The following is an 11,659-nucleotide window of genomic DNA, read 5'->3' on the forward strand; positions in this document are numbered from 1 at the left end:
CAATAAATAACGTTCACTAACAGCTGAAAAGGTTTGCTAAAGGGATAAAAATGCTTGAACTCTACAATAGAGTTTTGATTTTTCTTTACCCGTTTACACCATTAGCATTTTTGCGATATTCCTGCTATTTTTAAAGGATCCGTTCATCTAGTCACAGGAGGGGAAATATAATTTCCCTTACAAATCATTGAAGTATTTTTGATTCTATTAAACTTGTTACGGCGTTGTGATAATGACTGGGCTGTGTTTTAACGGATCCATAAACGACTGTAGGTGTTTTGCATAACAGCACATTCACAGAGCGTGTCATCATGCTAGCCTTTGCCCCAGTCAGCGGAGGTACGTAAAGTACAACAACCCACTTCTCCACTACTTTTACAGAGGACACGACGCACTGCTACTTGACAGAAAATGTCTCGTCCTCTGGAGAGACTCCGAGTCATTATCAACCATCTTGACAGACATCCTGCGGGGATTGTATCTTTTTTAATTCGTATTTGCGATAAATCGGCTCGTTGGAGGCTCTTAGCCTATAGCGAAGCAGTGAGCGCCCGATAACACTGATACTCCGCTACTGGGAACCCGCGGTGGACTGCAGGCCTCCCGGAGAATACTGACATAAGGACAGGAGCTGAATGCCTGTAACTATTCTTGCGCTGTTAACACCGCTAGTTATTTTCGTGTTCGCCGTTGTTTCTCTACAAGTGTGTTTGTTTGGACTGCATATCATTTGCAATAAACGTTTTTAATGCTAGCTAGCTGGAGACATTTATAACTGTTACTTAGGGCTCGGAAACGACTGTTATTGGATTATTGTCTATATCAACCTGTTAAATAATAGGTGTAATCTGTTAGGTCTATCTGTAGATAGGTCAACTTAAAGATAAGCTAGTTACAAATTTATACATGTGATTTGTTTTTTTAAAAAGTGTTGTCGGTTTCCCTGGTTTTAATATGGAGCACCAATGCAGATTTTCACATAAAAGACATTTTCACATATTTTGGCAGAAAGGCAGAATGTTTCACTGTAAAATCTTGGAAATGATCTGAAATCTATAAATCATAATCTCTCGCTGCTGTATAGCAGACATTTCCCCCGTGTTTTTTGTTTTTGTTATCCTTGACTGATTTGCTGAAGAGAGCTGCACCCACGTCTGCTGAAACCGTCAGCTACGGTCACCCACAGAGACTGAGGTAAGGACACACCTAAGCTCCGCGTCGGGCTAAAGGTTTTTATGCACTCAGCAATCATGTTTATCGTTCACCTTTCCCACAGTTTCTTCTATTGATCAGGTCCACAGTGTCCCACTTTTCTGCTCTCCATGTGTAATAGCAAGTGGTGCCACAGTGCCATTGGCTCAAAAGGCAAGGCAAGCTTTTTTATTTTTTTATTTTTTTCAATTTGGCAGGTATACTTTGGATAATGACCTGCTGACCCCGGAACAGCGGCTCTTCTATGAGGAAAATGGCTTCCTTCTCATCAGAAATCTGGTGTCCAAGCAGGACATCGACAGGTTCAGGTAACATCAGACACTTGGCAATAAATAATAAATGAAATAAGTACTTTTTAAAAAGCACAAACACATAAAATAATTATTTTTACTTGAATAGGTTACAGTTCAAAATATTGATTATTTATTTTATGCCAGCCTTTGGCAGATCCCCCATCATTTCAATCAGTTTTAGCTTTCATCCCCTTTGAGCTAGCTTTCTTCTGATTGGCTGGCCCTCGTACAGAAGGTAGACAAGGATACCTGATCTTTCATAAGCAGGAAAACTAAATATTTACAGCGGTCCAAAGGCTGATCGTTTTATCTCTTGGAGATTATTCATACATGCACTGTACTCAGTATGTGAAAGTTTGGCCATAGGAAAATCTACCAATTTTACAGTGACTGTTTAAGGAACACTTTAATCAGAGTGTAGAATCAAGTCAGTTAAACTTATGGGATATTGATCTGGTCATTTAATTAGCAGAGGGGTTGTTATTCCATTTCAGCTGTTTTGGTGTTAATGAAATTAACAACAGGTGTACTAGAGGAGCAACAGTGAGACAACTCCCAAAACAGGCACAGTTTTACAGCTGGAGGACAGTGACATTTTACCTGCTCATCTGACTGTTTTTATTACACTAGTTTTGCATTTGGCTAGGGTCAGTGTCACTACTGGCAGCATGAGGGGAGACCCTACAGATCTTGCATAGGTAGTTTAACTCCTCCAAGATGGAACATCAATACATGCCATTGCCTGAAGTTTTGCAGTCCAGTACAGTCTCAAGATCATGGTAGAGATTTCAACAGACAGACAGTTACTCTAGGAGAGCTGGACAGGGCTGTAGAAGGTCCTTAACCCATCAGCAGGACCAGTATCTGCTCATTGTCTGCAAGGAAGAACAGGTTGAGCACTCCCAGAGCCACAAATGACCTCCAGCTGTTTACTGGTGTGAATGTCTCTGACTAAAGTATCAGAAATGTGACTTTATGAGGGCGGACCAATGTCCTCTAGTGGGCCCTGCACTCACTGCTCACTGCTTGGCATTTGTCATAAGATACCAGAATTGTCAGGTCCACCACTGGCACCCTTTTTTTTCACAGAGGAGAGCAGGTTCACTCTGAGCACATGTGACAGACGTGAAAGGCTCTGGCGAATCCGTGAAGAACATTACGCTGCCTGTAACATTGTTTAGCATGACCGGTTTGGTGGTGAGTCAGTAATAGTCTTTGGAGGCAAATCCATGAAGGGACACAGACCTACAGGCTTGGCAACAGCATCCTTGAAATCCTTGGACTCAGTCTCAGACCCTACATTGGTGCAGCAAGTCCTGGGTTTGTCCTGGTGAATGACAGTGCACAGCTTCATGTGGTGAGAGTGCACAGTCAGTTCCTGGAGGATGTAGTAGTTGATGCCATTGACTGACCTCCATACTCACCTTACCTAAACCTAACAGAACATCTGTGAGACATGTTTCCGTCCTGACTGTTGTGTGTGTGTGTTTTGGTGCCTCCTTCAGGGGGGAGTTTGAACGGATCTGTCGACAGGAAATAAAGGTTCCCGGTCTGGTGGTGATGAGAGACGTGGCTATAGCAAAGTCCGAGTTTGTCCCACATCAGAGAGCTGTCTCAAAAGTGCAGGACTTTCAGGAGGATCCTGAGCTGTTCCGGTACTGCTCTCTACCAAAGGTACTGGAACGCCACATACAAACAAAGACAATACACACAGCAGTAGGGTTTTTCGTAGGGCTGGGCCATATTATACCCTTTACAGTAATACCGGTACAATGTTATGCAACAATAAGAAAATAAAATATTGCAATAGAATATGGGTAAAACGCGCATGCGCAGTGCCTTTGTTTTCATATGCACATGGCCGAAAAAGCATGGCGGCAACGGAGAATGAGGCATCCATGAAAGCAGAATTTATTGAATTTAACAGAGTTAGAAATTAGCGGAAGTTAGCTCACTAGTTTCGCTAGTTACCTAAACATGATATAGCATGTTCTGACTGAGAGATTTCTGAAAAAATTAAAACGTACAGCTCTGCTATCACTTCCAACATAAATGAGGACAGAAAACTAAACAGCAGTGACATTTGTAGTGACACAGCTATGTTAGCATAACATAACCACTGAAACTGGAGGATGGACGCTAAGTTTTTTTCCACTCGATAAAAGTTAACGTGAAGGTTCCTGATGGTTAGGGACAAATGCAATCGCATGGCAGGATGCTCTAAATCAGGGGTGGGCAATTCCAGGCCCCGAGGGCTGGTGTCCTGCAGGTTTTAGATCTCACCTTGGATCAACACACCTGAATCAGATGATTAGTTCATTACCAGGCCTCTGGAGAACTTCAGGACATGTTGAGGAGCTAATTTAGCCATTTAAATCAGCTGTGTTGGTTCAAGGACACATCTAAAACCTGCAGGGACACCGGCCCTCGGGACCTGGAATTGCCCACCCCTGCTCTAAATGGACCAAACTTCAGTCAGGAAAACAACTGAGATAATCCATCCACAATACGAGGTTAGTCATTAATATACTGCAACAACATGGGAATAGAGCAGCTGCCAGAGAGTTCAATGAATCAATGGTACGGAAGTGGGGGAAGCAAGAAGTTGGATAAATCTGACTGTTTTGTCAAAGGATGGTTGTTTTTTCTGTGTTAATTGCCAAATTAATTCTGATAAAAAGGGTTTGGTGCCTCACAGAGGTGCTATCAGTAATCACACAGGTGATAAAGCAGAAAACATTACATGGACTTCAATCATTAATCTGGATGTCTAAATGTTTTTCACAAACAAAAAAATGAATAGGCATTGAATTTGTTTCTTTTGATAAACAATGAAATAAGTCAAGCCTGAAGACTATCAGAACAAAAATTTTTGCTTTTCTTTATCAGATCCTGAAGTATGTTGAGTGTTTCATTGGACCGAACATCATGGCAATGCACACAATGCTGATCAACAAACCTCCTGATGCAGGTATTTCAATTCTCACTAAAATGTTTGGCCCACAAAGTCACAAATACTTAATACTTATTTGGATGCTGCGTACTTCTTGGGTTTACTCTTAAACTCAGTATTTTTAGGTACGTGACTCTTTTTAGGACAAGTATTGTGCAGATAAATAATAACCAATGTAATAACTGGACGTGTCCCTTAGTTTTGTCTCCCTCTTGTGGCAGTGATCATAATTACATCAACACTCTTGATGTGTGCTTGATTGTTATTAGCTTTTCTTTTTAGACTGTGCTAGTAATCTTCCCTCTGAACGGCCAGTTCTTTATCTATCTGAAGCATCAATCCATTTCTTAAGCTCAAACATAACATAGAGTATCTTTAAGGTGTGATTTGTGTGAAGAAAATAAAATGAAAACGAGTTTGGGACCGTAATGTCTAACGTGTCTTCTGTCATTCCAGGTAAGAAGACGTCCCGTCACCCGATGCATCAGGATCTGCATTACTTTCCCTTTCGACCAGTCGATCGGATCGTCTGTGCGTGGACAGCTATGGAGACTGTGAACAGACAGAACGGCTGCCTGGTCGTCCTGCCAGGATCACACAAGGGCACGCTGCAGGAACATGACTATCCTGAGTGGGAGGTACACACAACACTGTAACAGCTACAGTCATGCCTGCTAGGATGTACACACACAGAGTGTTTAAATAATTGCATGTGTCCTCAGGGCGGGGTGAACAAGATGTACCATGGAGTCCGAGACTATGACCCGGAGCACCCCAGGGTGCACCTAGAAATGGAAAAGGGTGACACAGTCTTCTTCCACCCACTGCTCATCCACGGATCTGGCATGAACCAGACACAGGGCTTCCGCAAGGTACTGCATTACCCAGAGTCCACCTGAGATCCTGATATTTTCTAATGCAAATTAGCTCCATACAACCACATGATTATTTGTGGTATTTCTTTTTGCATACGAGTAATGAGGTGTGATATCTGTGTGTGTTTTCACAGGCCATCTCCTGCCACTATGCCAGCGGTGATTGCTATTACATTGACGTGAAAGGAACCACACAGGAAAACCTAGAGAAAGAGGTGAAGGAGATCATAGTGAGGAGGCACGCTGTTGGTGATGAACTCACTTTCAAGGTCAGACACGTACATCCAAGCTTCATTTATCTTATTCTTTCCATTATTACTTTTTGATTAAAAGGAGGTGCTGTGGTCATGTAGTCCATGCAAGGCTACTTCAAAATAAAATCTTTTGAAATCAACGTTTCACATTTGTAATCAGCCTTTTTGTAGTCTGCCACATATCATCAATGTTTGTACATATGCACGTAATGATCGCCTGAGCTTTATTCAAACGTCTTAACTTAATGATTTTAATCTATTTATAAAAAGTTAAAATTACAGTGGCATCGTTAGGTAACAACATCCCTGGTCTGTCTCGTTATCGTTTACAAGCCCCCGTTATAAGATCCTGTTATGGGCTACATTTACCTCGAGGTCAGCCTCTGCTTAGCATGTGTGCCAGGAAGCGTGCAACCTGGCGTGTCATTATATATATAAAACAGAAACTGAGCGCAGCAAGATACTCAGTTAATGCATCTTTAGAATGAAGTGTGGCTTAGTGGATGTAATTGCCCTAAACGAGAAAACAACCTGAGAATAAAGACTGTGTAGAAACTTTCCTGCTGAAATTGAATTAAAGTCACATTCTTCCCATTATATGAACAAAACACCCGACAGACATTTCAGGAAGTTGGCAACAGAGTCAGACAGAATACAACACATTGGTTTTACTTTATGTAAACACAAAGATAAAAAACATCAAACCTGGCTTACATGTAACCACCATCTGCTAAACCTTTCAAACACGGCTTAAATAAGATTGCTATTATTATGAGCTGGCTCATAATGAGCAGCTGATGTCTGATGAAAAGCTAAAGGAATTTCTGTTCCTGTAAACTCCAAAATTTGCTATTAGAATAACATTAAAACAGAGGAAAATAAAAGGGATTTGTTTTTGTGGCTAACCTCTCCTTCAAATCCGTCTCTCTCACAGGACACCTGGGCAATTCGGGGTCGTCTGGTGCAGGGAGAGAGGATTTCGATGTGAAGACGCTTCTGCGGGGTGATGAAACTGAGCTCAAACTTCGCCATCTCAGCACAGCGGCTGAATGAGAAGCAACAGGCTTTGGATCACTGCAGCAAAGTTTTCGGGTTTTTCTGCTGAGGGCTCTGCAAGGGCTTCAAACAACTCTTATCTAATTTATGCGAAAACAGTCACTGATTTTCTTTCACCTAAATGCACTGGATTAGTCTGCATATAATTCAACATTTAACAGTGTTTTACTGCACAGAGATCCTTCTAAAATCCATCTGTAAAGTTGTTTAGCCAAGTGGGAAAAAAAGAAGACATTAATTACACAAATGAGGATTCTAAATAATAATTGATTTTTGCATAAAGAAAACCGAGTGTGTTACGAGTGACAGAGTGTGAAGTTCAAAAAGGGATTAAGTGGAAAGAAAGATTAATGAAAGTGTTTAAGTGATGTTGCACTTGTGAATTGACACTAACAGAGGCCTTAATCTTGCGGCATTCTGCCTTGTAAATTAATGAGAATGTTTATTTTTGCATCTTTAATGGCATTTTTAATCTTTCAACAGGAGTTTTTGAGCTTCATGTAATAAATGTAGTGTATTTTGCTAATATTAGCAATAAAACTCAGAATTGACTGCTATATAAACAGACTGTGGTTTTGAGTTTCATACACAGAAAGTTTGGGGTTTGTAATAATTTAAGTTCCAGTGACTGGATTAAACCGGACGGTAATCATCCACTCACTCCTACAAAATAGAACTTTCTCTGTTGAGCGCACAAGAAACTTAACTCGAATTCAAGAGGAGAGTCATTTGAGGTGGTTTGTTTTTATCTGATAGTCCCTGTCTGTGTGGAGCTTGCAAGTTCTCCCTGTTCCTGTGTGTGTTGTCTCCTGGTACTCTGGCTTCCTCTCACAGTCCAGATAAATGCTTGTTAGGTTAATTGATTTTAAATTTCTGTGGGTGTTATTGTGTCTGTGCACTTATACTGGTGACCTGTCTAGGGCGTATCCCACCCTTTGCCCTATGATAACTGTGATAGGCTCCAACCCACCCTGAATTAGATAAGTGCTTCTTTTTATGTTCCTGTTATCGCAGTTGCTGTTTTGTCCAGCGGTGAGGCTAATTCAGACTCATTTGCCTGAATCTGTATGACCTTCTAGTTACACAATATTCATAAGCAGCGAAAGACAGTGACATGGCTTTAGTAAAGTCTCCACATAGTGAGAGACTCCAAGTCGTACTAGCTTCTGGAGATCCTGTGTGAAATGTGGAGGTCAAGCAATGACACTGATACCTGAAAACAGAATGGCTCCAAAACACAAGGCATCAAGGAAAAACATATCACGGTCACCAGATTCTTACCTGCAACCTTCTGGTTGTACCTAGGAGAGTGTGATTTGCTTTGAAGATTTAATATGAAGAGTTACGTATAGCCAAACAGGTCTGGTAAACAAGCTGCTCAAGAACTATGTCACTTTGTTGTTGAGGCCTATCTGTTGTGGAGTTAGGCAGCACACCACAAATGTGAGCATCAGCATTTGAACCTGATATAGTTGGATGAAAAGCAGTGCAAGGTAATTAGTAACTGCTTGCCCTCCACTGGAAGAAAGAAAAAGGTTTTGTGAGGCCAGATCTGAAAGTTTTAACTTTGAAAATGGGAGGAAACAGAGTTGTAAAACACTGATGAACTTCTCTGTTTAACATTGAATTAAAGTCAAAGTGGCTGGCACTTGATGATAGTGGCAGTCATATGACTGGAAAAATTAATTAGTTGTTTTTAAAAGCAGCACTGCTAAGAGTGAGTCGACGTGGTTACATTTCAACAAAGCCTTTGTTCAAAAGCATGAACTTTGAGACCGTCATGGTCACTAAAAGCAAGCCTAGAAAAACATATATGTTACATAAGTACATGTTGTCATGCGGAGGAAAATGCAAAAGAGGACACTTAAACCATACCAGCATAAGCACTTTGCAATCATTGCATCCGGTTTTTCTTTTTTCTTTCCCCCTTTCTCTCACCCTCTCTCTCGCACTTTTTCCCCCCTTCACTCCGCACGCGAGCCTTGTGCTTTACGCTGGGATGAGGGGGGAGGGGCGGTAGTTACACTCAGTAGCACAGGAACAGAGCGGGAGGGAGAGAGAGAGAAAGAGAGCCAGGGACAACAACGTCACATTAGAAAGGTATAGTAATCATCCACAACTATTTTCAGTTGCGGATGATAAAGGATTCAGAAAGTTTATTCATGCAGGCCCATATGACAGAGAATGTGCATCTTCTTTTTGTTTTCATATTTTAATTTATATTTAATTGTGTTGTGGTTTGCAGTGTTTTGTGTTGTTTCACTTAAAATTTGTTTAAAAGGAAAAAGCTGAAAATTTAAATAGTTAAAAGTTGAAATGTAAATAGTTGGTTTTTGTATTATATGATTTATTTATTACATTTTATGTGGAGTGAATAAATAAAAGTATATTTACAGTGGCCCCTAGCGACAAAGAACGTACAAACTCCAAAACACGTACAAACTCCAAAACACATACAAAACACAACTGCTCCAGGATGCTAGGCGCAGTGTTGAGCTTTTGTTACCTAGTGGTTACACAAGCCAGGAAGTACCAACGACCGGATTTGGTGTGTGGTAGTAACAGGTAAATGAACTTCTTTTTTTTTTTTTTTTTGAATATATATGAGTGCTTGTGTATAAATACACAAACAATACACATATGCTTTCAATTATGTAATTTAAGTGATCTAGGTAGCTCTGTTAAGGAAGTTCAGTTAACGCTAGAAATGTGTTTTGGAGTTTGTACTTGCTTTGTCTCTTGGGGCCACCGCATATATTCATATATAAACATATATAAATAAAACCACGAGTTTTTTTTACATTAGTAATTCCTTTTGTGCGTAATTTTTTTATTGTTGTTAAACAGCTTCATGCTTTGAGCCACAACTGAGCCCAATCAAGGCCTTATTTTAGATTCATTGGAGCCCTAACATTCGTGAACGTGGGAATCAAAACTCTTCCTGCAAGTCAGTTGCCCTTTGTTTCTCTAGGTGGATGAGTTCATACAGCCTCTGCTTTTCCTACAGATAACTGTGTTTGTAGTTTAAGGAGCTTGTAGCAAAACGTAAATACTGAAATTTTCTATAAATCATATGAAATAAAGCATAATAGACTTTTTTTAAATGGCACTTTTATAACTGTTGTCTTAACAAACCACCCACTGTGCATTTTTCTCTTTCTATGTACTGCAGAGGAATGGTTTATTTCAGGAGCTTCATTCAGGTTTCAGAATGCATCACAGTACAGAAACAGCCTTAGTGAAGGTTACAAATGATCTTCTTATAGCCTTTGATAGTCGAGTCATCTCTGTGTTTGTCCTGCTAGGGCCAATACTGCTGACCATAATATTTTATTACAGTGATTAGAGCATGCTGTAGGTATGTGCTGCAGTGGTTTGAATCATATATATCTAATAGACTCCAATTTGTTCATGTAAATGGACACACTAAGGTTAATTATGGAGTTCCACAGGGTTCAGTGCTAGAACCAATTCTGTTTACATTATACATGCTTCCCTTAGACAGTATCATCAGAAGGTATAGCATACATTTTCACTGCTATGCAGATGACACCCAACTTTATCTTTCCATGAAGCCAGATAACACACACCAATTAGTTAAACTGCAGAAATGTCTTAAAGACATAAAGACCTGGAAAATTTGGTTCTCTAGTAACACTGTGAGGAATCTTTGAGTTGTTTTTGACCAGAAGGTCTTAAATAATCATGCCCCATCTTGTCTTACAGACCTCATAGTACTGTATCACCCAAATAGAGCACTTTGCTCTCATACTGCTGGCTTACTTGTAGTAAGCCGGGCTACTGAAGCTACTGAAAAGTAGAATGAGAGGCAGAATCTTTCAGTCCCCTCTTCTGTGGAACCAGCTCTTAGTTTAGATTCAGGAGACAGACAGCCTCTTTACTTTAAAACTGTGGTAAAAACTTATCGTTAGAGCTGGATCAGGTGACCCTGAATCCCCTCTTAGTTATGCTGCAAAAGGCTTAACCACTGTTTCCCTCCCCACTCTCACCAAGTAATAACCAAGGGGGTTATCTGATTGCTAAGGTTTTCTCTATATTATTGTAGGTCCTTTACGTTACAATATAAAGCTGATTGAAGTGACTGCTGTTGTGATTTGGCGCTATATAAACAGGAACAGAAACTCTGCCTCTATAAAATGTTCCTTTTATACCCATCATGACTATCCCATTTTAAACATTTGTTTTTTGTGTACTACTGTGAATAAAATATGGGTTTATGAGATCCACAAGTCATTGCATTCTGTTTTTACATCTCATCCCAACTTTTTTGGAATTGTGGTTATATAAAACATGGCCAAATAAAAAAGCTCAGGGTTCACCCTGCTTAATGATCCTTTTTCCTATTTTTTTGGCTCTGTATGATGTCAACAAAAACAAATATCTCTAATATGCTCGCCTCAGGTACATGAATCTGGCGGCAAAACATGTGAGCGTACTGCAACAGGGTCAAAGAATGAACATGTGGAGATAGAAATGAGAATAATAGTTCCTCTTTAAATTTTGAGTTGCAATTTAAATTGGTCTCTGCAGATTTTACCCTGGAGTGTTTGTGATCTGAAATTTCCTTTGAAGGAAACTCAACAGTCCTACTCAGAAAACATTAAACAGAAAATGAGCCAGAAGTCAGAACCTGTTTGCAAGACACACATAGTTACAGATGCATACGCAGCATGTGTGTGCATGTGTAAATATGGGTTATATATATGCATATGCATATACCAGTGATGGGATTTCCAGCTCTTTTTAGAGAACCGGCTCTTTTGGCTCGGCTCACTAAAAAGAGCCAGCTCTTTCGGCTCCCAACTGGCTCTTCAGGTTGTTTTGTTGCTTTAATTAATATATTATTAAGGTAAGGGATATTCCTATGGAACAAAGCTTGTGTTTCTGGCTCCCAGTTTTATTATTTAACATCTTCCAGCAGTCACAAAAGTAGCTGGTTTTCTCTGGCTTTTCCTCGGGTTATGTTCCATCCCAACTCCCTCTTTGAAAACTGTG

General features: G+C 40.2%; 1 protein-coding gene across 1 annotated transcript; it reads left to right on the forward strand.

Annotated features, from left to right (window-relative positions):
- The first annotated feature begins 319 nt into the window (after window positions 1-319).
- On the forward strand, window positions 320-7,206 carry phyh (phytanoyl-CoA 2-hydroxylase). Its single transcript, XM_085436835.1, has 9 exons — window positions 320-477; window positions 1,139-1,194; window positions 1,410-1,520; window positions 3,011-3,179; window positions 4,395-4,476; window positions 4,915-5,096; window positions 5,181-5,330; window positions 5,468-5,602; window positions 6,522-7,206. Exons 1-9 carry the CDS (start codon window positions 412-414, stop codon window positions 6,573-6,575), a joined length of 1,005 nt encoding a protein of 334 aa, XP_085292961.1. The 5' UTR covers window positions 320-411; the 3' UTR covers window positions 6,576-7,206.
- Window positions 7,207-11,659: the final 4,453 nt, after the last annotated feature.

Source organism: Copadichromis virginalis, linkage group LG17 (genome assembly GCF_057382275.1).
Source record: "Copadichromis virginalis isolate Kocher_CV1m ecotype Utaka linkage group LG17, C_Virginalis_male_GT1.1, whole genome shotgun sequence".
In the NCBI taxonomy this organism is placed as follows: Eukaryota; Metazoa; Chordata; class Actinopteri; order Cichliformes; family Cichlidae; genus Copadichromis; species Copadichromis virginalis.

Bases quoted from the DNA above. Each gene is read 5' to 3' on its own strand.
- phyh (XM_085436835.1), top strand. From the start codon at position 412: ATGTCTCGTCCTCTGGAGAGACTCCGAGTCATTATCAACCATCTTGAC. The intron at 4,477-4,914 runs GTATTTCAATTC...CTGTCATTCCAG, and splicing joins CAACAAACCTCCTGATGCAG to GTAAGAAGACGTCCCGTCAC. The intron at 5,603-6,521 runs GTCAGACACGTA...TCTCTCTCACAG, and splicing joins GTGATGAACTCACTTTCAAG to GACACCTGGGCAATTCGGGG.